A 27,926-nucleotide genomic window follows, 5' to 3' on the forward strand; every position below is an offset into this window, starting at 1 on the left:
TATACATATGCTTGTAAAATTATTTTAAAATGACATATATTCTTTCTACTTCTAAAATATATGCGGTGCCACATGCTTCACTAATAACAAGCCTTTAAAATACAAATAAATGACTGAAGTGAAAAGATATTACCTTTTAAATAATTAATTTATTTGACTCCAAAATCACAATCTTTCCAACCATCCAGTTCACATATATATATATATATATTTATGAAAACAATCCAGACGTTTTATGTACATTAATCGAGACTATTTGAAAACTGCATGTAGTGAAACACTCATACAGAAAGTTATTTCCACAATCTCCATCACAGACCTGTTATTGCACAACTCTCAATATAAGGCCTCTCATTCATTAGACCAGGACAAGCATTCCCTTAGAATAAAACCTGTCTGGATATTAAAGATTCTCCCCAGGAAAGTGATTCACTTGCAACACGATTAAAAAGAGCTCTAAGTGGCAGGTCTCCTCTATTTACTGTACACTTTTTTTTTTTTTGAAATAATACACATTTTGGTGATTTGCTGTGTTGCAATGGTATGTTTGGTCATGATATGTAATCACATGATAAGGAATTCAATTGGTCACTTCCTACAACAGGAAACTGCCCATATAATGACAACAGACAAACAAAAAAAAAGTGGACTTAATGTAATGATCCGTAACTTCCTTCAGAAGCACAACATTACAAGAAAATACAGACTGAACAAACACAAGGTAAGAGGTAACAGCAGAGAACCAAAAGCGAAACAAATGTATCAGGCTTCATTCATGAAACACATACTTCTGTTACAAATTTGTTGTATACAATATGCTACAATTGACCATCTATAGCTGCAATTTATCCAAATAACGATAGGAAACCCCAGAACTAAATGCGAAAAATTGTATATCTTGCATAAAGATGCTTATTTATAGCTTTCTGAATTAAACTAATTTTCCAGTAATTCAAACCACGAAGAAAAAAATAAAAATAAAAAAAATAAGTCAATATTTTCACACATTAAAAAAATATAAAACCGGTGGAAGCCCGTTTCAACTACTAAATAAAAAATAAAACAAGGTAATTGCAACTTTTTATCTCACAATTTGTTTTTTCTTAGAAAAAAAACAAAACAATTGCGAGATATGAACTCGAAATTGGGAGAGAAAAAAAGAAAGACCGTATTGCGAGGTTATATTTCACAATTACCTTGTTTTATTTTTTATTCAGTGGCAGAAAAGGGCTTCCATAAAAACAACATTTTTGTAATGTGTGAAAAAAAATTTCATTTTCAGTAACATGATGCAAAAAAATATACATACAAAGTTGTATGAAGTTGTTGTTATAGAGTAGGGCTGGGCGATATATCAAACGATATGATCATGTGCATCTAATCGGTAAATCTGGTTCCGTGATTACCGCTAAATCTCCATCACCTGCTTTGAAATGGAGCAGCATTTAATAGACAGAGCCATAGATCGCTGACAAAGACACGCAATATCACATTCATTGTCGAATGCAATTCATCTGGGATAATGAACACAATATTGTGTAGCTTGTCAGTGATCTACGGCTCTATCTATTTAATGCCGCTCCATTTGAAAGCAGGTGATGGCGATTTAGTGGTAATCACAGAACCAGATTTACTGACTAGATGCGCATATCATATCGTTAGATATATCGCCCAGCCCTAGTATACAGCAAAATCTTTACTATTATATTACAGTAATGCATATTTATTTAGAATTAAGCACATCTGACTTTGTCTTTTAAAACATAACCCTTTATCCGAGAGAGAAATTTACAAAAGAATAAATCTGCTAGGTGTTTCATGAATGAAGTTCATGGATTCCATTTTACACAAACTCACTTTAAAGCACTGACAATATCCCAACAACATCTCAAAACCGAAATTTTTTTAATATAATTTTAGTGCACCTACAGTACGAAGACGGTGTCCTTCCTTTTAATAAGATATTTTACCACAGTGGATCATGTATAAGTATGAAACTCAAAAAAATAAATCAGCAGATACAGTATATACACAATTATTAAAACACTCATTTCGGCCCAAACTATGGATTACACAACTTCTTCCTTTACTGACAGCATGATAGAGACTTCATTTTTCCAGACACCATCGGAATAACAGCACATCCTGAGGCTATCGACGACATTTGCTCTGGTAGACAAAGTCTGCTCATTCAGGCGAGAGGGTAACTTGAGGCTCAAGCAAAAAGGAAATTAAACCAGAAGTGCTCAAGTTTGTTACTTCTTGTGTCTTCTAGGGCACATGTCAAGTCTAACGATACAACGAATGCAAGGCATCCACCAATTGAAGCAGCTTTCGGAGAAATAGCCCAAGCTTTCTGTGAAACACGATGTTTGTTTGGTGCCTTCGATTAATTCAAAAGGTAAGTGCACCATTGAAAGGGCAAAAAAAAAAAAAAAAAAAAAAAATTACCAAACTAACCAGAATAACTTTTAAACACTGTCTTTCAAGGACACCATGTCCAACAACCATCCAACCAAATTTTGACTGTCATCGTCGCTGCTGATGGTTCTGATTCCCACACAAGGGGGAACATGAACGAAATGCAAATGCTTTATCCAAAGAGGTCTTTAAGATCGTTGTTGACTGAAGTGCTTTGCTTCATCCCCCCAGCGTTGATTGTTGAAGAGGCCACAGGTTGAGAGAAGTTCTGAGGGTTGAAGAACGGGTTTGCTTGCATTCCAAAACCACCCTGAACTCCCGCCATCCCCATCGGAGTCGCCTGCATGGGTGCAGTCTGGGAAGGCTGGCCTGTACCAAACTGATTGAGCCATGGGGAAGGTGCAGTGGCTCCTGGGGCCGGTTTAGGGGCCATTTGGTTCATGCTGACTTTGGGTTTGCTAGAAGTGAAGAGGGAGTCTAGGACGGACATGTCTGGGGACTTGCTGGGTTGGTTTTGGTTCAGGGCACTGAAATTAGGAGTGCTGGTAGTGGTGGCCATGCCTCCATAGAGGCCTGGAGCAGCGGGTCTCATGCCCATTCCCATACCTGCCGTCTGGAATCCCATGGGTGAGTTGAAACCATTGCTGACGCCCATGGTGCCCATTCCACCCATTGTGGGTCCAGCTGGGAAGGTAGAGGATATAGTGCCGCCCTGCATGGGCATCGTCCTGGTCCCAGAGTTCAAAGAGAAGTTGTTCAGAGATGTCATGTTGTTCAGAAGACTGCTGGTCAGATCCTTTGCCTTGAACAATAAAAGTCAATGAAATAAATATTTTGTACAAATTTACAACAACAATCTGTAGTTATAGTACATACATCTCAAAAATCTAAATCCACCCTTTTCTAAAAAGCTTTGGGAATTGAAAATCAAATCCAATTCCAGAATCAGATACTTAAGGTCAGGAATCGGATATTTGTTAACTTGTAAATTAAAAATATCAATTCTACCTATCAATGCCCATCTTTTACGTGGTGAAAAGGAGCTGTTAAACATTTATTTGACTTTTAATCATTCATTCAATAAATTTATTGAAAAACACACAAAAAACGAGGTAATCTTGAGTGAGTCATTCATCAATTAATTCCATTCATAAATTCCATAAGACTTTGATGTGTAATATTTTTTTCACCAGAATTGTGAGAACTACAACCTCCATATATTATTTATATATGCAAAAGCATGCACCTGATGGTATTTACCGCTGATTAGATAACCAGCTTTACTGACTAGATGCGCATTAATTATCGTGATAAGTGTTTACACACTTTCATAGTTATTAACATTGTCCATCTAGCAAAGGTTTCATCTTTTTAAATCAATGTAAATTTCTATAAATAAACACTTTTATAACTTACGGTAACACGTTATAATAACATTCATAAATCATTAACAAAAATTATATAATGCTTAACAGATCATATATATATAGCTAGAAATACAAGATAAAAATCTTGAGAAATATTTACAAATCTACTTATTTAATGTTTGATAATGCTCTTTTTAAAATCTACAAATGATTTTAGAATAAATTATATAATGTGTAATATATTATATCATTTTTGTTAATTATTTATTAATAAAGGTTATTACAAAGTGTTACCCATTGTACTTTGTGTCATATAACCTTGGCCTAGAACTGCATAAATTAGTTATTAGTTATTAGTTAATTAGAAAAAAATTATAATAATAAAATGTTTTCTCTTCTGACTGCTCTTTCAGCTGCATTGCTTTTGAAAGCACTTTTCGTTTTCTCAATTTTCTTCATGAAGCAACCCACATCAACAAACTTTGATTTGAAGAAAAAAAATTGCGAAAATCAGAGGGGAGGGAGGTTATGTAATATTTTTCCACAAAGAATTGAAAATTATGCAAGCAAATAAAACCTAATTATCTACAGACACTGATTAGCCCATATAAAAACAGTACATTTGTAGACATTTCTTGATTTAATTATAAAAAATGTTTTAAGAGTGTAGGGAGACTGGCTTGATTTTTATTTTAAAAACCAAGCTGTTTAACTATAAAAGTCAAGCAATTTAAAAAGAACAGCAAAATATGACTCTCCATTACCCACAAAGATTCTGTTATCACTGGGTGCTGTAAGACATACAGTCTTTGACTCTTTATATTGTAGCTTACTATTTATGTTTCAAATGGTTATTGGTCATTTCCAGTAAATTACATCAGAGATTGATATTAGGCATTTTGGCTTTTTAATTAAAAGGCAAGGTTACCTCGGGTTAAACAGAATAACCCCGAGTAAAAAATTATGATACTAGTAGCTATTACCAGAAAAGTTTACCGGTTTCACTGCAAAAATTAATTCTATGTGTGAAAGTGACAATAGGTTTCCCATGATACCTCTGTACAGTGTAAATGTTACCTGAGGTGTTGTTGTGGCTGGTTTGATACTCTGCGGAGCCAGCGGCTGCTGGCTTCTTAGTTTGGCAGCCTGTTCCTGTTCTTTAGCCAAACGCTGCTTTTCTTCCAGGGTGAGAGACACCTGAACATTACCCCAAACAACGGTTAGTACATCAACCACGTCTAATGTCAACAACCATCTGAGCTTCATCAAAACACATAGTTAAGCAAAGCAATCCCAAAATATTTTAAAGAATGAAGATGTACTCACTCGTGAGGGTTGTGTGATGGTCGATGAGGAACCGTTCACTTTACCATTCACACCTGCACCTCCTGAATTGCTACCAAAGATCTCATCGATCTATAAGAAAGCAAAGAAAAACACACAATCACAGTTCATTTCGTAGTGTGGCAACATTTCAAAACTGTGGACTGGTTGTGGGATATTTACTCACATCTCTGACTTGTGTGGCTGGGCTGGGTGTGTTCTTAGTCTCCTCTGATTGGTTGATCTGGTTAATGTTTAAACTCCTGAAAAAAAGACACAACGCTTTTTCTTCATAACAGTTCGTCAACAACTGTTTGTATGGATATTGTTGTGCTCTTTCCATGTAAAAATTACTATAATTTAGCACTGTTAAAAATTAGCGCATTTAATTTTTCCAGTTTAACGGCATTAAAAATATTTTACACAGTTAACACTGGGGTGGAGCTAGGGTTCACAACTGCTGCTTTAGAATTGCGTTTATTTACATCAGACAAGAGACTTTTCAGATTCACACTCCACTTCGCCTCAAACGATCACAGAAAGGGTACAGGTGACAAGGAATTTCAGTAGAATCATTATACTGAAGCCTGTATCATTTAAAATAAAGCGCAAATGAAACTACAAGCATACGAGTCAGATCCACATCACATTCAGCAGCTCTTAAAGTAATAGCAGCCAAATAACCTAATAATCCAGCTGCTGTGGTGTCTATTAATCAGAACAGAAGAAAAACTAGGAAATCAATAACTTTTGTAGCTTTAAGAATTCATCTTTTTAATTTAGAATTTAGTGTTTGATAACTTTACTCAATTTCTGTATTGCTGAAGGGCACTAGCGTGACATTGGGACATAGGTTTAAGTGATGACTGCTTTAAGTTAACTTAAATTAGATTTTTTTTAATAGTCTAATAAAATGTTCAAATGCTGAATGGGTTTAGTCAATGGTTAAATATTAGGAAAAAAACATTTCCTAGGAAAATCAGTAGTATCAATGATCCTTGCCTTCTGTCATAAAAAAAAAAAAATTAAGCCATTAAAAAAAATATATAAAATATAAAAAAGTGTATTTAAAAAGTCTAATGTTAAGTGCGATTAATCACGATTTATTGCAATTAGTTTCAGGAAAACTTGATTAATTTGTTGTTGTTTTTTTTTATTATTGACAGCACTACTATAATTATAACTATGAGACAGCATGCTTAAGTGTGCAGAGCAAGTTAGAGTGTGGAACAGGCTTAATGACAGAAATAGTCCACTTAACAGTCAGCAAAATCTAAGAATGTGAACCACTAGATAGGGCTGTCACTTTTCGTTCGAAAATCGATTGCACAATCGATCGGACCAATAAAAAAAAAAGTTTCGAAAATTAAAGTAGAGAATCGATTTGAAACAAATATGTACACTATTAATTTTAAGAATTAAACAATTAAAAAATAGATGTAACAAAACTCACAAACAAACAGAAAGAGAAAAAAGAATTCCGAAATGCAGATAGGCGCTGCAAAAGCTAGACAGAAAATACCAGCAATTTTACGACTCAGTGACGTTGAAAGCGACCTCTACAGAAGGTGCTGAGTTATGAAAATGAGCCACCATTGCCAGCTGACAGCGACCCGCTTTTGTGGTGGAAGATTGGCAGTAAAAATAAGTACCCCTGGGAGCGCGTTTTCTCAACAGCTGGAAAAATGCTCTGCTCTGGCCCCCGAAAATGCTGATTGACTTGAGCAGCTGTTACTAAACAGAGCCGTTGTTAACTAGCTGCGCAAATCCATGTTCATTATCAGCGTTTATTTGCGCAGCTAGTCAGTGTAGTAACAGCTGCTCGATGTGAAATCACACACCTTATGGAATTTACCGCTGATTTGAGAACCGGCTTTACTGACGAGATGCGCATTAACGATTGTTCGATCGTGATCGGCGCAGCCCTACACACAAGGCCTGTTCTCAACTTCAAGTCATTTAAAGTTTCATTTTTTTGAACAGTTGTTTGAAAAGGGTTGAATCATTACTTAAAATATTGGAGATTTTTGAATTGCCTAAATCATAAATGCAGCCGGGTTGAAGCCTGCAGTGATGTTTTTCTTATGGCTGCCGTCCCCTCTGCATATATATTATTAGAGAATGTTGCACTCCTGTTGCTGTTCGTTATTCTGCACGAAACTTCATGCCCATAAATAAGAAATATTGCTGACTTGTGCGTTTCCAGAGCTCTCTTTATGTTTGTCCATTATTTAGCGTTGAAAAAGGAAACGTCTTTTTTCTTTCTTTTTTTTTTAGACATGGAAAATCGATTTTACAATCGATTCAATGAACACTTATGTCTTAAAAATCGAAAATGATTTTTTCACAAAAGTGACAGCCCTACCACTCGATGTAGAATCTCACTGCTGTCTTTTAAATGCAGAAACAGAATATTTTTATTAAGAACACTGCATTTTAAGAAGGAATAAACACAACAAACAGAGAAATAACTGAAACGGAACCTTTGCTGCTCCTGCATGATGTGCAGCTGCTCTAATTTGGTCTTATGCTCCGCCTCCATGCGATTCAACATCTCCCTAATCACAGCCATGAAAGAGTTAAACTGAAACACAGAGACACAAAACAGTTTAATAATGTGTGAACAGAATCTATACCACTGAGCTGAAGTGACGCTGAATCAATATTCTGTGCATATTCTATGTGTAGAGAGAATGTGTGTTCACACCTGGTTAAGGTTAAGGTTGTTATCAATACTAAGTGAGACCAGATGAGGTAAACTCTTTCCAGCTAGGTGCTCTTTTGGGATGCCCAGTTTCTTTTGGTTGAAAGTGCACTTGTAGATGCCTAAAAATATTTCAAATAAAGAATTTAAAAAATGCTGACAAAGATGATGTACGGATTACTATATAATGATGATTTTATGTTCTTTTTAAAAAAAATTATTACCCAGAATGCCCATGAGCACAGCTGGCTCCCGGGATGGAATTTGTTGCAGGAATGGTAGAATTTCATCAATGACGAACCATTTATCCAGGTATTCCAGAATCTTGCCTAGGCACACCAAAGAGTTCACCCTCACCTGAAAAAAAGAGAAATGTATCTTCTTTAGTAAAACAAACCTGCTATATAACGGATTACTGATATTCACTTATGTTACTGAAAACATAAGAAGCATAAGGACACTAACCGCTAGTGAGGATGTCTGTAAACAAGCAGATTTGATACGAGGAATAAGTGCATTCTTCATGGATGGGTACTCAATTAGATTGGCAAATGTGGGAATGATATTTAGACAAAGTTCCTGTTTCGAAAAAGAGCAAAAATAGTTGTTATAAGGGATGCACGTTATTGGATTTTGCTGATATGCTGATATTGTTCAACTCATTTTGGTCCATAGCCGATATATTTCCTATTGTTTGGCACCAACACCAATTCTCTCCTGTGCAGAAATTTATGGCATCAATTACTTTAATTGCTTTATTTAATCATAAACAGTCTATATATTATTTCTGTCTATGTTTATTTTGCTTTCATTTTATTAGAAGTATGCCAACAGCACCCCCTACAGAATTAAAACTAATTAATGAGTGGGCATTAGGACCCAGGCTGCTGCTGCTGCACATGCTATTAGCGTTTACTCTTCATTCTGTATGTGCATTATGAATTTAAATGCTGTGATCCAAAACCGTGAATCTAATTATTTAGGCAAAACGTTTCTTCAAGAATGAGCCACACTGTTGACCTGAGCTAATCGCTACCACACCCTCAGCACATGTGAGTTAATGTATTTTCTCTTATAGGAAAGACATATGGCATGATTTTTCATATTGGGCTGATGCCGATATTTACATTTAAAGCCATTATCGTACGATACCGATATTGGTCCGATAATATTATGCATCCCTAGTTGTTATACTTTAAAATGTTGAAATACCTAAATGTCTGAAATAAATGATTCGGCTACTGGGAAGTCAAAATACACTGACACCTTAAAACACTACAACAATAAATTGGACAATTAACAGTTACTGAAGATTATCAATTCAAATACTAATAAAACAACTTGATAAGCAAATACATTTTTTCCTATCCAAACAAGTTTATGATGTGGTCACCTGTATTTGAATAGAGGGGGCTTCCACCGCTCTGTACACCATGGGCAGAACGCTGTTCTTGATGTCTTCAGGAGGCGTTTTGGTCAAAAGTAGGTCCATCTTTTGTAGAAATATTAGTAGGATCTGTATATATGAAAAAGAATTAAAGAACTAAGATTTCTAAGAGCCAACAAATGAACATGTATCACTAGAAAAATAAAAGGACACACACACACACACACACACACACACACACACAAAACAATGCTAAACAAATGGATAAAAAAAAGCCTGTGTTGATCTTATGTTTGTTTTTCTGTGTCTATTGTTTTAATTGGAGTATGCTGGTAGAGCACTTTGGTTAACACTCGTTTTTAAATGTGCTTTATAAATAAACTCTGAAGACAAAATAAAACAATGTTAAACAAAAAGTTAAACAAGACAAAAAACAACAACCAAACATAATCATGAGAACCACATTAAAAGATCAGTGCAAATGATAGAGAACACAAAAGCAGCCAATATACTATAAATAAAAATATGAACCTATTATAACATAAATAGTGCTGTCGAACAATTAATCATTTGACAGCACAATTTATAATATCATAAGTCCAAAATAAAAGTTTGTTTGCATTATATATGTGTGTGTGCGCTGTGTATATTTATTATGTATATATAAATGCACACACATGCATGTATATATTTCAGAAAAATATTTACTGTTTATATATTAAATAGATTTAATTTAATAAATAATATTAATTATAATCATATAAATATATACATGTAAATATTTTCAATATATAAATGTATATGTGTGTGTATTTTGTAAATACATAATATACACAGTACACTCACATATATTATGTCAACAAAAACTTATTTTGGATACGATTAATTGTTTGACAGCACTAAATGTAATTAAGATGAAATAAACTATCACAAAGACAAAAGTTCAAACCTCACTCACCATGTTGCTAGCCTGATAGCATGAAAGAGAGAATAAAAAATACAAATTTGAACCTTATGGATTACACAGGCATGTGGCAGCCACTGCAAGTCCACACCAAGTGCAGACAGGGCCAGAAAGGTTAAGTGTCAGCTTAGTGCTCTAATATGTCAGCTAGTATGTGGAGTGGAAACAAAATGGGTGTTTATGAGGTTAGATAAATTATATGGGTTAATTTTACTGGTGCGGAATGCTTTGAGTGGGATGGGGAATGCATTAATAGTATGTGTGTGTACCTGTACTGGCTCCTGCTGTTTGAAAACTGGGGTGAGGTCTGGGAGAATGAGGCGGACATATTCCTCCTTTGTGCACTCCTCAGCGATGAGCAGCACATTTGGAAGAATGAACGGAACCATGTCAGGATTCACAAACTCAGACGTGAGCGCCGGGAGGATTCTGTTTACTATCACTCTCTGAGGAGAGAAAACAACTTAATGCCATAAATTACATGAACAAAAATATCACAGAACTTTGGACTCCTCTGACATGAATTTATTTAAGGGATACACCTCAAATATCGAGAAACACTTTATTTTAGCGTCCAATTTGTTGTCAGGTTTAGGTATTGGGGAAGTAGAATATGGTCATGCAGAATATGTGCTTTATAAGTACTAATAAACAGCCAATATTTTAATTATATTCATGCTAATAAGCAACTAGCTAATAGTGACAATTGGTCACAAAAATGTTACCAGATATTTTATTACATAAATACTGATTGTTCTTGCCTTGGGCAACTTGGGCAGAACTTTGGGGAGACTTTTGTAGAACTGAGACTTCTGTAAGTTGTCCCGCTGGAAAAGCGAGTCCAAGTACTGAAGGGTCATCGCTCCAACATCATCGAAGAAGGGAATCTGTGCACACACATAGACTGAGAAGTCAGAATTTCACTCTCATAGTCTTAAACCATAATGTTAACATTATGTATGTTTTTTTTTTTTTAAGAGGAAAAAAATCGTCAAAGATAGTAAGATCTGACCTTTGTCATCTGATCTGCATCTGGACGCACGTTTGAGGTGACACTGAGCAACATCTTCACATGCTCCCTGACCTCCTCTGGGATCTGACTCAATAATCCTGGACTCAGACGGCTCAGCTACACAGAAGAATGAGGAACATAATGAGATTCACATATTTAAGAGTTAATCACAAGACTAAAATTATGTTTTGGGGTACGAAAACTAGTGTTAGCTGAATATTGTGGCAATTCGTTTTCAGTATATCCAAATACATTATTGATATTTGAATTATTATATTGGTATTTACAAATTAATTGTTAATAAATTAATTCATTTTTAATGATTAATACTATTCATTTGTAGCACTATATAATGTGTGTAATATATTGTATATAAAATGTTGTGGCATTTATTCAGCAAATCTTCTCCCAGAGTTACCATTTTCTGCCATTTTGGAGAGTACCCCAGAACGTAATCAGCGTTGCTTATGTTTAGTCGTGCGCATTTTGAATGAAAACAGCGCGGATTACGTTCTTGGGGACTCTCCAAAATGGCGGAAGACGGTAACTATGGGAGAAGAATTGCTGAATAAATTATGTTATTATTGTTTCTTTGCGCACAAAAAGTATTCTTGTAGCGTCATAAAATTACGGTTCACCCCTGATGTCACTTGGATTATTTTACTGATGTCCTTGCTACATTTCTGTTCATTGGTTGTGGTAATATCCTTGCTGTCTATGGAGGGTCAGAGAGCTCTCGGTATGCATAAAAAAATATCGTAACGTATCGTATTGTGTTCCAAAGGTCTTCCGATTTGAAACAACATAAGGGTGAGTAATTAATGACAATTTTCATTGTTGGGTGAACTATCTCTTTAAAGCTGGGGTACCACATTACTACTATAGCAATAGTTTACAGTGAAACAATGTTTCAAACAAAATGCGAAGGTAATGCGCTTTAAAACAGGAAAACACTGCATTGAAATTGCTGTGTGTGGACTCTTCACCTGGTCCAGTTGTCGGCTGAAGCTTTTGAATATGTCCTGCTTGTTGACCTGAAATACGGGTTTGCCTTCATTAAACACTGCGTGGATCAATACGCCCAGTGAGTACATATCAGAGGCTGCGTCACAGCTGACGGACAGGATGTACTCAGGAGCCACATATTCAGGGTTCGCGAGGCAGAGAGGCGGCAGATTGGGATCCCACTCTTTACAAACATACTTGGGCTAAAAGGCAGAAATACAGAACTATGTTAAGAACCAGCAGACAATAGAGAGAGCTAAGAATGTTCTGACTGCTTTGTTTCTGAGACAATAATGACTGTTTCTAACCTCAGCATCAGACGGGTTACTAGAGGAGATACTGAAGTCAAAGCCCATGATCTTCCAGGCTCCACTCTTATTCAAGATGATGTTCTCTGGACACAAGTTACCATGAACCATTTTAACCCCACTGTGAAGAAACGACAAACCCTCTGAGACCTAAAAGAGAGAAAACAAAGAGATAAAAAATACTGTAAAATATATTTGTTAAATTGCATTATATGCTATACAAATAAGTAAAAATGTGTGTGAGCTGTAGTTTCAGACTTTTTTCTTGTCACTTTGAGATAACATCACTTTTACCCAGAGGCTCTACTAACTCAAAAGAAAAAAAACATACCTCTTTTTAGCTGAATGAGAAACACCTCACCTGCAGTAAGCCGTATTTGGTCTCAACGTCGTAGAGTTTGTATTCTTTGATGTCTGTGGGAACAGGACTAGGGAGGTTGTCCCACTGGCCGAGCACATTCGCCAGACTGGCAAACACAGGCTCTGTGCAGAAAGCCAGACAGTCTCTAGAGGTAAAGAGACGAAGACATCCAGTGAGAACAATAATGACAGACAGATAAAAGCACAGAAAGTAGAAACTGCTCGAAGGATTCTGATTTGCCTGTCAATGTTTTTATCATTCATCAGCTGGAGGAAAAACATTCTGAAAAAGTGCTTCAAATTATATTGTCCTTCTGTGTCATTATCGTTATAGCTGTAAACGTTGATAATCTCATAGAATTAGAACGATAATTAAAAATGTGTAGTTATTACTATAGTATGTGAACATGAATTATAATACATTCTATTTGCTTTTGATGCAAGATGCATTTTTTATCCTAACCAGGCAAGACAGCAAAGTATTACTAGCAACACAGAATTATGGTATATAATATATATAGGATAAATTTCCTCTATGATGCAGCTGACATAAAATATTGACGGTAAAGAAAACATAATGATCTAAAATGTTTCCATTTTATATAAAATAAATATTCAAGATAGACAATCTTACAGGAACCTCAATTTTTGTGAGATCAACTTCAAATTTGGAACATAACTTTTATTCCAAATTTGAAGGTGACACAAAAAGTGAAGTTCCTTGTGAGATTTTGTTTAGACACCATATGAAAAATAGCCACCATTAACAGCAAAACTTATAAATCTTTTATTTATTTATTTTTCGATGCATTTTCATGTCTCAAATTTAGGAACTTCGGTCACAATATTATGTAGTTATTAATAGTTGAAAGCTCAACCTTGAGACACAAACCTTTCCAACAAACAAGACAATTTCATGACAAGGATTTTATCAATGGTATTTTCTTTTTCCAATTTAAACTGAATTAAAGTTGATTCATTTGATTATGCACTTTTAGAGAGCCAGCAAACTTGCTCTTCTGTTTTGTAACTGGTTTGGTTGTGTCTTGTAGCTCTGTCGCATCTCTTGTGAACAGACAAATTGCTTGCCCTGGAATCTTATTGCATCGTGTTTAGTGAGAATAACATGTAGACTGTAGACAGCAAGGCTAGATTCTGGAATGGAGCTTAAGTCTCACATCTCCTAAGAGATTCATGTTTTATTCAGGAGAGATTTTCCACAGACGAACTGCTGCTTTTGATCTCACGCATCCACACAGACACGTATTGATTGTAGCAGCACAGGAGCCAAATCTTAAATAAAGAAAAAGCTCTGAACTCTTAGATTCTTTGCTTCTGAAGCTTCATATCGGTTTTATTCCATAAATCAAAGTGAAAATAAATCAAAGTGGATTTAAAATGAAGTGCAGTGATGATAACACTGGCTTTCTTCAAACAGTAATGAGCTGACCTAGAAAGCACTTTCGGCCATCATATGCATATTTATCTAAGCTGGACAAAAGGCTGTCCATGTAGACAGCTCACTAGGTTGTCTGTGTCACTGCAAGTAGTCACCTGGACTCCTCCAGCGGGTGCTGGACCGTGAGGAGGCGCGGATGTCTTAATCGCGTCAGCTGTTGAACTCCTTTCTTCAGTGAATCAATGATCTGATCCTTCTCAAACTTCTGATAGCGATCAATAATCTTCTTATCGAACACAAAGACTGCCACTTCCTGGGGGAAACAGAGAGCAAATTTGTAGCAGTGTAACGTTTGAATGGCTGAACACACATACACAAAAATAAATTCAAATAGAATAAAATAAAATACATAAATTCCAATAAAGAGCCTGAATGAAATTAAATAAACAATGTATTTATTAATCAATTCCAACAAATAATTAATACATTTTACATTTATTTTGCAAACAAATGAATGTCTCTACATTCCACAAATTTTATATATCTGTTTATATGTACATTCAACATTAATTTATAAAATCATATTACATTTGAAAAATTATCTGTAAATCTGCAAAATTAATATATAGAATATATAGAAAGAGATGTAATAATAATTTTAATATAATTAATATTCACATTATTATTCGTATTACTTTTGCAATAATATCTGTACATTCGACCAAAAAATAGAAATTTTTCACTTTACAAAAACATCTGTACTTTGGCACAATCAGCAAACAATTTAATGAAAAACACTTGTTATTTATTTTGCAACAGTATCTGTTCATATGTGCATTCAACATATTAATTACACATTACATTTACTTCTTAATATCTCAACCTATTCTAACTGATGCTTCCAAGGCTACCACAAATCATTTGCAATTTTAACCAAAACCACATCTGTATTAGCCATCCAAACTATTTTATTTTGATGGCAACGAATTCATTTCAAAACGCATGTACGCGATCAACAAACGCATGAATGTGGCAATGTGAGGAAGCAAGAACGGTCCTGATAAGTCATGACAATTACATCATTCAAAAAACTGTGCTGTAAGTTTTCTAGGTTAAATGCTTGCTCTTCCACTGTAAACATCTTATCAACATCAAACGTGATCCTGTTCATGAAAAAGACTATAATAAGTACCCCACACACCTGTTTGGTGGATTTTTTGGTGCCATTGTAGATCCTCCAGCTCATTCCTGGACCCCCGCTTGCGATGTGTCGGCCCACCTCAAACTCCCGCGTCACAGGGTTGCCCATGACAGCACTGGTCACATCAGCGGTCACCTTGGTCACGGTGCTCTTCAGTTTATTGAGCATGGACTCCATGACTCTACCGGCTTTCAACCTGCAACAGGAAGCAGAAACAGTACATAGGCTTTAAGAGTCATTTCATCATGTTGTCATGCTTCCTGTAGGACAAAGACTTTAGAGGGTTTTGTTATTAACTAAAAATACAAATATTAAAGAATGTTTGATAATTGAAATAAAGCTAAAATATAATATAATATAAATTGAATTATACCCACGAGTGCACTGCTAAATAATAGCTGCTAGGATAAAATTACAAAAATAAAAAATAAAAATTGACCTAAATGCATCTGAAAATCTGTCACTGTGAATTTTCAGAAGGGTCCAAGTGATCCAGGCTCAAGATAAACTCTGTATTGATGCTGACAGCATCTCTGGGAGTTTGCAGGAGACCAGGAAGAAGAATCCACTGTTCTGTCAGATGAATATAGGAAACCGTCTCTTGTAATGGTTTGCTTTACACACTTTTAATTTGGCTCCAGATTTAGCTGGCTGGATTTTAAGCAGAACACACACAAAATAAATTACTACCATAAAAATTTTTAATTAAAAAATTAACCCTGACTAACTTGTAATACAATAAATAATAATATAAATAAATACTAATACATCTGCATATTTTATTATTTAATTACTATTAAATGTTAATAATAATAATAATAATAGTTTCCCATTATGTTAAACTATCAAAAAAAATAATAATAATAAAAATTAATTAACAAAATGTACTTATTCTAAGGTTATTATTAATGGCTTGTAATTATGCATAATACACTGTAGTAAGTAAACAGTACTATTAGATTATGATCGTTATAATATTAAAATAATTACTATAGTTGTGTGTGTGTGTGTGTGTGTGTGTGTTCTCAATGAATAAATTATAAAATAATTAAAAAAAATTAATAACTCAAAATAAAACAAAACTATAGCAGTAAACCAATTATACTAAAATTCCATCAAATTAGAAATTAGGCTGCTACTACAGGATGACCACATTTAATCATACATTAATTAGACTGAAATTAAACCGTTAAATAATAAGCAACCATGACATCATAAAAGACTGAAATATGGTGAATGTTAGTTATTTTATTGATATAATATCATCATTAGATATCATATCCTCATATTTTTCATTGTTGAGGGTGTGACGTATTTAACACGTATTTGATGAATGAGCGAGCGCCAGGCAGATTGAGATTCAGAACAAGACACTACTCGTTACTGACGGAAGAAACTTCCGTATTCACTTAAAACATCAACTTTTTCCTTCGACACCAAATAAGAAAACGTCGCCTGAATTATACATGATGCCCAAAATGCTGTCAGTAACGTTAGGTCTGTAAATATTACTTGGGTTTCTCAACGCAACAAAACCTCAAAGTGCTATCTATGAGAAATTAACTGAAACGGAGAAATATTATAACGTTCACAGTGCAGATATATAATAAAACACGACATAAACCGAGCTAACAGGCTAAAGCTAATGGAGTGAAGCGTCACTACACAGAACGGATCGATAACCGCGGAACAGAGTCTCAGAACAAATATCCCGCTCATAAACACAGAGCATTCAGTCTTACCTTTACACTAGAGGAGATGACAGCGAGATTAAGAGCAGGATTTAGACAGTAAGAAACCCGTCAGCAGTGCTGGTGGCTAACAGCCTCCATGACACTTCATCAAACACCTGAGACTCCGCTTCAGCGAACGGTCCTCACCGAACCAGCGACGATAAAAGTCCTGCCTTTCAAAATATTCGCTTTTAACCAGCATCTTTTGCTGATGTTTATTTTATTTCATTTTGGACCCCTGATACAGTTTCTTAATAATAATTAAGCTATTTTTTGCTATTATATTCCTCTTTTCTAATGAAACCCCACTGGATATTATTAAAACCTGATCACTTATATTTCATATAAATATTAAACGCTTTTTTTTTAGTAAATAAGAGTCAGAATGAGAGTTCCGAATTAATTTTAATAAGTTTAAAATATCAGGAAAATTTAAGTGCATATAAAAAAAATAATTTTAATGCAATTACAATAATTTGTAAGGTATGCCATTCACCTTCTGTTCAATTACTTATTAATAAATACCATCAATATGTAACACCACAATGAACATAGTGCATTTATGATTTGACAGTCAAAACCAGAAGTTGAGACTTATATATTGAGAACAGTAATATACGAGGTCAACATTAATTTAAATCATCTGCGCTCGCAGCCATTGCAAGAATAAAGTAAATAAGTGATAACTCAAATCTCTGCCTTTAAGGCATAGGTATCTATATCTTGATTTCAAGTGCAGCTACAAGTATTTCTAATAGCTTTAAAAAAAAAACCCTGAGCATTTCACACAATTCAAGTAATTCTACACTGATATGTTCATAAAACACTCCTGAAACTCACCAGATGAAATAGTGTACAGTAGTGATTAGCAGTTTCTTCATTAAATTAATATTTCTAACAACAGTCCTGCTTATAAAGCTTGTACGAATCAGAGTCTACTTGCAAATTCATGGACTAACAGATCAGTTGTATGCAGTGTTTCTAGAATGAAGAAAATAAGTGCTGGAGGAAAATCACTGTGTGATGTCTCTGGAAGTGTTTGGCCAGTCATCTCTTCTGTTTGACGGACAGACCGTCACTGTGAACAATCTGATGCATTAACTGCTTCAAACTGTAGAGAGTGGCTTTATCTTTGTCATCCTCATACTGCTGGGGCGACACCTGATTACAGAATGTGAACCCTGCAAACATATGAAAGGAACCGTTAAATCGAATCAAACTGGAAATCAGTTTTACAGTGAGATTGGAAGCGGACTTACGTGCTACATTATCTAGATCCCTCCCTTGCTGCAAGGGTCGTAGTGTCTTCCTCACAGCCTCTGTCAGTGATAATGGGGTCTGAATGTAGGGAAGATAAAGGATGAAATTTAGTGTGAATCACACAGAATTCTAAGAGACAATGTTTAAGTAAAAAGGTTGTGTGTGATTATCCATGAGGAACAGCAGCAGTTGTTCACACTGGACACGAGTCATTTTCTGGATCACAGCCTTCACAAACGTCTTGCTAACCAAAGCTGTTTGAACACAAACATAAAGAGCCTGTTCATTTACATCATTCATTTACACAGTTTTCCTTTTTTTTTTTTTTTGGATAAACTCCCTACATTTTAAGTGAACATTTAGGCTGTGGATTTAATTTAAGGTTATTAGAAACATTTACATCACAGTTTTAAAGATATGGATCAGAACAACAAATTTCTTTTTTAAACAGATTGTACTTTTTTTTCTGCAAGGATGCATCCAATTGGTGAAAAGTGACAGAAAAGGCTTGCATTGTTACAAGGAACATTCTATTTTGAATGAATTGCTGTTCTTTTGAATGGTACATTTATATATATATATATATATATATATATATATATATATATATATATATATATATATATATATATATATATATATATATATATATATAAAGTATTTATGGCTTCCACTGAAATATTAAGCAGCACTACTTTTTTTTAACATTGATAATGATAAGAATTATGTTTTTTTTTTTTTTAAGAAGCAAATCAGCATATTGGAATGATTTCTGAAGGATCATGTGACACATGAAAATTGACCTCAGGAATAAATTAAATGAAAATTTAATTAAATTTATGCATTTAGCAGACGCTTTTATCCAAAGCAACTTAAAGTGCATTCAGGCTATCAATTTTCACCTATGAAAAAATATAAAATTACATTTTAAAATATATGTAAAAAATGAAAAATAGAAATATTTTAAAACGTAACAATATCTCACAATATAACAATTTTCACTAAAACTGTTTAAAAAAAGTAACCTTTTTAAAATATACTTTTGTAAAGTATTGTTTATTAATCCAATAATGATGTACTGTGCAATTATTAATAATGCATACATTTGTATTAATGGAAAAAAAAGAATAAAAAAAAAATATTTTAGGATAAATTCCTAATAACTGACTTAATTTTTTTTTTTTTTTTTGAGTATGAACACCAAAAGTGTAAATACAGTAAATACATTTATAGAAGAATCACATACAAGTAAAACATAATAAACACAATGAAAGACACAGTAAAATTGTTTACGTTAACTAACCTAACGTTTACGTTAGCTCTCCTGATAAGGATCTTGACTCATTTGGTGTAACCAGATCGTTATTAAACTAGTGGAAGCATACAGATAACTAACAACATAAACTGTGTGTAAACGTCCGCGTATCATCATGTAAACCGTGTGTTTGTGTTTGTACCTGACAGTTGTTGTTTCTCTCTGAAACAGCTCTGACTGTTCAGTTCACGCGGACTCAAATCCACCACCATCGCAGCACCGGAAATGGCGTCACACGCTCGGCGTAACATTTAAATGTAAATAAATTAATAATTCACATGCTAATGTCCTAAGACATAAGCACGGGTACATGAAATAATCAAATTTTCTTGTATGCCAAAAAATCATGAGAATATTAAGTAAAGATCGTGTTCCATGAAGATTTAGTAAATGTCCTACCTTAAATATATGAAAACGTAATATATGGTTAGTAAAATGGATTGCTAAGAACTTTATGTGGACAATTTTAAATGCGATTTAAAAAAAAAAAAGTTTTATTTATTTATTTCGGTCCCTCAGAATGCAGATTTTCAAACAGTTGTATCTTGGTCAAGTATTGTCCGATCCTAACAAATATACATGGAAAGCTTATTTATTTGCCTCAATTTCGAAAAATAGACCCTTATGACTGGTTTTGTGGTCCAGGGTCACATTTCAATTTCCGAATGCATTCATATGCTCTTTTCTAGTGACATATGAGGAATATAAGTAAGTTCTTTTTACAAAAAGCACCATTATACCTGTAATTTTTATTCATTTGAATGCACATTCATTTCCACACAAGGACTGAGAGAGAGATGGACACGTAAACATTAGCCACCGTTTAAACTGGTTCACATCATTCACGTGTTTCGCCACCGAGCGTCTCGAGATGTATTTATTTATAAAGACAGTAAAAGTGAGGGGTGTTGAAGTGACTCTTTTGTTTTGAGCATAGACGGTTTTTAGCTGTCTGGTCCTCTCAGGCGTGACGTCACGCAGGGACACTCCACGCGACAAGTGCGGACAAGATGGCGCGCGCTGCTGTGCCGCAGGAGTAACCAGTGCTCGGCGACAAATCAGGTTAGTGAAATATCACCGATTTCAAACAGCTCCGATCATATCGTGTGCACACCAGCGGCGGAAATAAAACACAATCGGTTTGTTTCAGACGCCCAGGACCTCCGCCTCGCTTCACTGCTGTGTAATTTTAGCATTAGCGCACTAGCATCCCTTGCGCTAGGTAACTTTCCTCTATAACTTGCCGATTAGAGACACTAGACTAGCGGAGCTGCTCTGAGCTGGTTAGCTCTTTGAAACCACCGTGAGGGAGATGAAGGAAGTGGTTAGTGCCGAGCATCATTCGCCATTCTCGCGCCTAAACACCATCAAAGTCAAACTGATAGTTTTGACTAGTTAATTGAGATCAGGATGTTTGTCCATCCTCGTTAAATCACAATCCCAGAGCAAACTTCGAGTAAAACCATAGCGATAAAGACCAGCACTGGCTGTGCGCTAATAACTTTAGACAGAATAACAATGCGCTGTACGCATGTTTAACCTTCTGAACAAGACTAGTGTCTACAAAGATGTGTTTCTAGGTTGACTACTGGTTTGTTTTTGTTTAACACACGTGGGGCCCAGAGAAAGCGAGGTGTTATTTTAGTAGTGACACAGATAATAAGGCGTCCGTGAAGCCAAATAAGGGACATATTTGCTTAAGCCGGGTTGTTTACATACGGAGATAAATACTCTCTGATGGCTTGAGATTCATGCTTTAGTTTAGATTACACTTTAAAGCACCATGATATTATCAGACACAGCACCGAGGTAACGTGTCTAAAAACATGGTATGTCATGGAAATACTGTGCTAAATATGTTTAGAGTGACATAAATACCATGTTATTTGACTATGGTGAAGATTCAGTGTTGTGATATATCAGAAACCTAAACTAATTCTATTTGACCTTTGTATTGTGTGTGTGTGTGTATGTATGTATATGTAGTGGTTTATAGTGTATCAATGTAAAACAGTTTTTATTATACTTTTTTTTTTTTTGGGACATGACATACCATGGTATTCTTTAAATCACTTTGTAGTACCTGAATATAGCGCTCGCTCTGTAATGTATACTTCAGTTTACCTTGGTATTACTGTGTTGGAGAAATACAGAGATTGTTAGTTTCTCTGTGATCACTCTCTCTCTCTCTCTCTCTCTCTGTGTGTGTGTGTGTGTGTGTGTGAGATGGCGGGAATAGATTCTTCCTCCTGTAGTATCGGCTCAACCGTGTTCTTGTGCAATAGTTTTATGATGGCTCTGTTAAACTGCTGTCTTAATATAACCTCATGTACACTGTGTGTATCTAAGGTTTCCTTTGATATGGGATCACTGAAATGGGTTTCACAAAACACTGAAGACACAATAAATATTACTACAAATTTAAAATAACTGCTTTATATTTTAACAGATTTTAAGTGTTACCTAATTTTTTTCCTGTGATGCAATGCTGATTTTTCATCATTGCTCCAGTCTTCAGTATCACATGATCCTTCAGAAATCTCTCTATTGTGCTGATTTGCATGTGAAAACAGCAGCGATTTGTTTTGCAGTGTTCTCTGATGATTGATGAATAGAAAGTATAAAGGACAGCAATTAGATATTTCTTTTTCAAATCTTTACTGTCACTTAAAAAAATAAAGTCTTCATGAACCTTGAATTTTCGAATGATTCTGTACTTGTTTGAAATATATATGACTAGAAATAATGTCACGAATGAAGGATAGGCCCACTTCTACAAAAAAAGCCCACATTTGTTTTCATCTGATCCATTTTTTGCCTTCTGCAGATTACCCATCATGCCTTGGGAGGAGCTGGTTTCACTGCTGGCTGCCGTCACCTTGGTGATGTGAAGAGGGCGGTGACTGACTGTGATGGACAGGTGTAAGCACGTGGGTCGCTTAAGGCTCGCGCAGGACCACTCGATCCTGAACCCGCAGAAATGGCACTGTGTGGACTGCAACACCACCGAGTCGGTGTGGGCATGTCTCAGCTGTTCGCATGTAGCGTGTGGACGCTACATAGAAGAACATGCGCTTCAGCACTTTAAGGTATGATTAAATGATGAGTCACGTACAAGTAATTGATATATTGTTTAAAGTCCTTTAATATATACAATTTATGCCAAAAATTGGGTGCTGTTTTCGACTAACTGGGACCCTGGCACACCACTTACATATTGTTGCTTTTTTGTTGGTTTTGTTTGCTTCTGTTTCCCTCATTTGTAAGTCTCTTTGGATAAGTGTCTGCTGTGCTAACTGATTAAATGTAAATGTAGATATAAACGTGTTAATATCTATAAAAAATGGCAAACCTATTGTTAGATTGCGTCTGATTTTATAATACTGTTTCTTTGATGTTATATTCATATTATAGTTTATTTGTCTTTAGGAGCAGCACCACCCTTTGGCCCTGGAGGTGAATGAATTGTATGTATACTGCTACTTATGCGATGACTACGTGCTGAATGATAATGCGACGGGTGACTTGAAGCTACTGCGTAGCACGCTAAGTGCCATCAAGAGCCAGTGCTATGAAGTCACCACACGCAGTGGCCGCACCTTGCGCTCGTCCTCGGTCGCAGGTGATCAGTTGTCGACCAGCACGCAGGAGCTGCAGTTGCGTGACGAAGACCGTATGTTCACAGCGCTGTGGCACCGCCGTCGTGCCCTGATTGGCCGTGTGTTCCGCTTGTGGTTTGCACAAACAGAACGGGGGAAGAAGCGATTGGAGGAGGAGCGGCAGCAGGAGGAAGAGGACGAGAGGAAGCGGGAGGCACGGGAAAGAAGGCGGCAACTCAAACGGCAGCTCAAGGAGGAGCTGGAAAGCGCACCTCCGAGGAAGAGCCATCGCATTCGTCGTCAGAGCCTAAAGGCAGCTTCTACGGATGCCACGGCAGTGTCAACCAAAAGCACCAAATCTGTCAGGCGTAGGTCTGCTCCTTCTCGTGTCTCCACCCCTACTCCACGAACTCCTAGAGAGAGAACGCCTCAGCAGAGGCCCCGTCCACAACCCAAGGCTAAACGGCCTCGGGCCCCTCCCCCTAAAACAGGCGATTCACCTGTCAAACGGCGACCCACCGTAACTCCAGGAGTGACGGGTTTGCGCAACCTTGGAAATACTTGCTACATGAACTCGATATTGCAGGTTCTGAGTCACTTGCATGTATTCCGGGAGTGCTTTTTGAGGCTAGATCTGAACCAAGCACTAGAGCTGCTAGCCTCTGCAGTCAGCCGCAAGTTAGGACTCTCTACACAGCGTGTGCTCCAGCAAAAAGGCTCCAACCAGGGGTCAGGGCTCAGCGGAGGGGCCTCCCGTTCGCGCAACATGGAGCTCATACAACCTAAGGAGCCCAGCTCCAAACACATCTCGCTTTGTCACGAGTTACACACACTGTTTCAGGTGATGTGGTCAGGCAAGTGGGCTCTGGTGTCTCCGTTTGCAATGTTGCACTCCGTGTGGCAGCTGATCCCGGCGTTCCGGGGATATGCACAGCAGGACGCGCAGGAATTTCTTTGCGAACTCTTAGATAAAGTACAGCATGAGCTGGAAAGGACCAGAACGCTGACACCTGCCACTGTTCCGGCCAATCAGAGACGGCTTATCAAACAAGTCCTAAGTGTGGTCAACACCATCTTTCATGGCCAGCTCCTCAGTCAGGTAGAGTTTGCACGCAACATACAATGACGTATGGAGTTTGAGCTAATCTGTCCTCACCGGGATTCAAACTCAATTCCTGGAGAGCCACAGCCCTGCAGAGTTTAGCTCCAACCCCAATTAAATGCACCTGATCCAGCTAATCACGTCCTTCAGGCTTATTAGAAAAATTCATAGTTTGTGTGTTGGAGCAGGGTTGGAACTAAACTCTGCAGGGCTGAGGCCCTCCAGGGACTGAGTTTGAAACACCTGCCATTGGGTGTCCCATTTGACATTTCTAGTTTTCAGAAGGGTGCTCAAAAGTGCCGCTCTTTGAAGCTGCCATTTATGTGCACTTTTGTAGAGCCCATGTTAGTACACGCTTGGCAAAAGTGCACATTAAGGATGACGACCCAAAGGTCTATGTAAAATTATGAAGGACAGCAAGGGATTAGGGTAGAATTTGGGACAGGACCAAAAAAAACTTATAGCAGAACACAGTGTACATTGGGTGTTGCATTCTCTGAGTTGCCACAAAGGGTGCTGAAGTGGGGTACTACAACGCCTTTATGCCAACATTGAGAAAGCCACATGTGCTAGCTTTCTGACGAATTTCAGATGCTTCAGTTGGATTTAATTTGCATTCACATACCTGAATGGAGTGTCCTTTAATCACTTTTTCGCATTTATGAGATACAATTTTGCTAGGTATTTTTCTCTTTTCTCTGTTAGGTGAGGTGTTTAGCGTGCGATCACCGCTCAAACACAATAGAGCCCTTCTGGGATCTTTCTTTGGAATTCCCGGAACGTTACCACAGCAACAGTAAGGATGCTGCACAGGTTCCATGTGGGCTGACGGAGATGCTGGCCAAGTTTACAGAAACCGAAGCTTTGGAGGGAGCAATTTATGCTTGCGACCACTGCAACAGTGAGTTGGAAACAATTACATGCAATGCTACTTTAATAAAATGTTTGGGATAGTAAATAAGTTGGAATTTGAAGGGGATATCATGGCACTCAAAGGTATTGCTTAGTAAAGAGGATTGTTACACTGTTACACTGTTCTTTTGATTGGACAGTCAAATAGATAACACCTAAACTCACATCAATGGCCAAGTCTGAAGTTGTTGTTGAGTTGCTCAAACAATGAGAGCAATATTTTGAAAGCCTCGTTGACCGTTTTTACACTATTCAGGATATCAACATTTTAATGGCTAACTTAGTCATCTAAATATTAAACTGGGATCAAAGAAAGTACTACAGTATCGAAAGAACACACCTTACTTTTAAGTTTCACCTCAACGGTTCAAAGCTCCTTTTGAGGAGTTAATCCCACTCATCAAAAATGCTTTAATGCAGGTGTTTTGTTGTCTTTTTAAGGCAAACTACGGCGGTTCTGTTCAAAGCAGGTGGTCTTGACTGAAGCTCAAAAACAGCTGATGGTTCACAAACTGCCTCATGTTCTCAGGCTGCACCTCAAACGCTTCAGGTACTCGTTTACATAAACATGACCTACTTTCCCTGCTTTGAGCTTGCTGTTATCGGTCGGATGTTAATGCGTGCGTGTATGTTTAGGTGGTCTGGGCGAAACCATAGGGAGAAGATTGGCGTTCACGTTCAGTTTGAGCAGGAGCTGAACATGGAACCCTACTGCTGCAAAGACCCCAGTAACGTCCCCCACCCTCAACACTTCCTCTACCAACTCTCTGCCGTCGTCATGCATCATGGGAAGGGATTTGGCTCTGGCCATTACACTGCCTTTTGCTATAATACAGAAGGAGGTAAAATACGATTCTTTTCATCTGCCACTACTGAATAGCCTACTCTGTCAATCTGTTGTACTTTTGCAGGATACCAAAAGAGGGCATGAGTATTATAAACCAACTTATCCTTTTTCTTTTTAGGGTTCTGGGTGCACTGTAACGACTCCAAACTGAGTGTGTGTGCCGTGGAGGAAGTCTGTAAGGCCCAGGCCTACATTCTCTTCTACACACAGAGAAACTCTCAGGACAAAAGCAAAGCCAGTGACCTCTGACCCCTTCTGAGTACCCCATGAACCCCACAGAGACTGTTTGTTTTGTACATTGTGTTAATACAGTTTTAAAACGGTTAGATCCTTTTTCCAGTGTACAGCAATTGTGGTAAGTATGCTTTTGTCACGCACACTTATGCCTTACAGTTTTACAACTGACAGATTTCGGTAGGAGTCATTCTTGCAGTGATTGTAGCATTCGTTTGTGTGCGTGAACGAAGGGAGTGAAATTGGTCCAAGTCAGCAGCATTAATGCCACTGTCATGGGTGTCTGGATGTATTCCTGATTGTTGTCCACAAACCAAAGTCGAGTTGTGAATGTGTATCGAGCCTGAAATGTTTTTAGGGTCAGTATGAAAGAAGGTGTAAGAAACAAATGCTTTTTTTCTCTTCATATCACAAGTGTTTTAATGTCTCGAACCATTTTCTTTTTTTAAAGTGCCCTGCCAAGTCAAATCAGTTTAAAGCTGTTGAGACTTTTAAACAAGACTCGATTCAGGATTTTTTCTGTCACCTTCTCAAAATGTAGTTTTATACCTGGTATTTGGGTAGAGATTTCTTTTTTCCATTTTACAGGAAAATGTAAAAGACTTTTTCACCAGCAAAAGACATGGATGCTGTTATATTTTCCCCTTCTGTGTGTGGCGTTAATGACTGCTCTCTGTAGTCTGTACAATTTGTTGGATGTTTGCGTGACACACAAACACTTGCTCAAATATCTTACGGCGTTTCCACATCTTGTTTGTTGTTCAAATCCATTTTCCTCCTCTGCTTTTGAGCAGGTATAGATGTAAAACTATGCAAATTGTTACCTCACTTCATAGAGAAATTTACCTCAATAAAAGGAGAATATTTTTGCATTTTTCTAAACAACTTGTCACCCGTTTTCTTTACGGTTTTAAAGATTGTCTTGAAACTTTTGGTGAAATTAAGTTTCTATGAAATGTGCATGTCTCTTAATATTTGACAATTCTTTTAAACTATTGGAAAGAAAGATTTTTTTCATAAAACATGAGCAAAATGCAAATCCTTTTTAACCATTCTTTCACAATTGTCACATGTAAATCATTCATAAAACCTAAAACTGTTGTGTAAATTGTTGCATTATACTAAAATGTATAAAAATGCGTAATTTGTTTGCAAAACCTAAAAACATTCTTGCACAAATTGCAGCATATGAGTTAAACTACTGTACAGCTGCATCGTGCCATATGTAAATGAGTATAAGGCATAAATTATTAATAAAATCATTCTATGTAATTGTCTCATTCAATGGCAAAATAGTTAACAAACCTTAAATTACTAAATGTCTACATTGGACTAATTTCATAAAACCATACCTGTGTAAAAACACCAATGCATAAAATGTCTTTAGAAAATCTAAAAATGTTATGCAAATAGCTGTATCAGGCTAAATGTGTACATTTATACAATGCATAAATGAATGAAACCATTATGCAT

The 27,926-nt window shown here is 36.5% G+C and overlaps 2 protein-coding genes and 1 long non-coding RNA gene across 4 annotated transcripts; 1 reads left to right on the forward strand and 2 right to left on the reverse strand.

The window, feature by feature from the left end:
• Nucleotides 1-129: 129 nt before the first annotated feature.
• On the reverse strand, nucleotides 130-17,351 carry LOC127956604 (SCY1-like protein 2). Of its 2 annotated transcripts, XM_052554637.1 has the most exons (19): nucleotides 17,194-17,344; nucleotides 15,891-16,102; nucleotides 15,452-15,647; nucleotides 14,406-14,563; nucleotides 12,853-12,997; nucleotides 12,492-12,641; nucleotides 12,165-12,386; nucleotides 11,179-11,295; nucleotides 10,928-11,053; nucleotides 10,436-10,612; nucleotides 9,209-9,331; nucleotides 8,281-8,394; nucleotides 8,040-8,172; nucleotides 7,819-7,937; nucleotides 7,595-7,695; nucleotides 5,299-5,374; nucleotides 5,115-5,204; nucleotides 4,866-4,985; nucleotides 130-3,223 (listed from the first exon to the last, which is right to left on the reverse strand). In XM_052554637.1, exons 3-19 carry the CDS (start codon nucleotides 15,626-15,628, stop codon nucleotides 2,594-2,596), a joined length of 2,778 nt encoding a protein of 925 aa, XP_052410597.1. In that variant the 5' UTR covers nucleotides 15,629-15,647; nucleotides 15,891-16,102; nucleotides 17,194-17,344; the 3' UTR covers nucleotides 130-2,593. The 2 variants fall into 2 exon arrangements, with proteins under 2 accessions (XP_052410597.1, XP_052410596.1); XM_052554636.1 differs by lacking the exon at nucleotides 15,891-16,102 and having other exon boundaries at nucleotides 17,194-17,351.
• Nucleotides 17,352-17,570: 219 nt separating this feature from the next.
• On the reverse strand, nucleotides 17,571-20,009 carry LOC127956393 (uncharacterized). The gene is made up of 3 exons (XR_008153553.1): nucleotides 19,902-20,009; nucleotides 18,444-18,698; nucleotides 17,571-18,365 (listed from the first exon to the last, which is right to left on the reverse strand). It is a non-coding gene; the product is annotated as an uncharacterized LOC127956393 (long non-coding RNA).
• A 644-nt stretch (nucleotides 20,010-20,653) lies between these two features.
• LOC127956391 (ubiquitin carboxyl-terminal hydrolase 44) lies at nucleotides 20,654-27,725 on the forward strand. The gene is made up of 7 exons (XM_052554242.1): nucleotides 20,654-20,821; nucleotides 22,587-22,848; nucleotides 23,189-24,457; nucleotides 25,166-25,361; nucleotides 25,814-25,922; nucleotides 26,009-26,214; nucleotides 26,338-27,725. Exons 2-7 carry the CDS (start codon nucleotides 22,672-22,674, stop codon nucleotides 26,466-26,468), a joined length of 2,088 nt encoding a protein of 695 aa, XP_052410202.1. The 5' UTR covers nucleotides 20,654-20,821; nucleotides 22,587-22,671; the 3' UTR covers nucleotides 26,469-27,725.
• The last annotated feature ends 201 nt before the right edge of the window (nucleotides 27,726-27,926 follow it).

This window comes from Carassius gibelio, chromosome B4 (assembly GCF_023724105.1).
Source record: "Carassius gibelio isolate Cgi1373 ecotype wild population from Czech Republic chromosome B4, carGib1.2-hapl.c, whole genome shotgun sequence".
In the NCBI taxonomy this organism is placed as follows: Eukaryota; Metazoa; Chordata; class Actinopteri; order Cypriniformes; family Cyprinidae; genus Carassius; species Carassius gibelio.

Excerpts from the sequence above, each read along its gene's own strand:
- LOC127956604 (XM_052554636.1), bottom strand. The coding sequence starts at position 15,628 with ATGGAGTCCATGCTCAATAAACTGAAGAGCACCGTGACCAAGGTGACC. Across the intron at positions 12,387-12,491 it reads GTAACCCGTCTGATGCTGAG|CCCAAGTATGTTTGTAAAGA; the intron begins GTTAGAAACAGT and ends TCTGCCTTTTAG. Across the intron at positions 8,173-8,280 it reads TACAGACATCCTCACTAGCG|GTGAGGGTGAACTCTTTGGT; the intron begins GTTAGTGTCCTT and ends TCTTTTTTTCAG.
- LOC127956391 (XM_052554242.1), top strand. The coding sequence starts at position 22,672 with ATGGACAGGTGTAAGCACGTGGGTCGCTTAAGGCTCGCGCAGGACCAC. Across the intron at positions 24,458-25,165 it reads ATGGCCAGCTCCTCAGTCAG|GTGAGGTGTTTAGCGTGCGA; the intron begins GTAGAGTTTGCA and ends TTTCTCTGTTAG. Across the intron at positions 25,362-25,813 it reads TGCTTGCGACCACTGCAACA|GCAAACTACGGCGGTTCTGT; the intron begins GTGAGTTGGAAA and ends TGTCTTTTTAAG.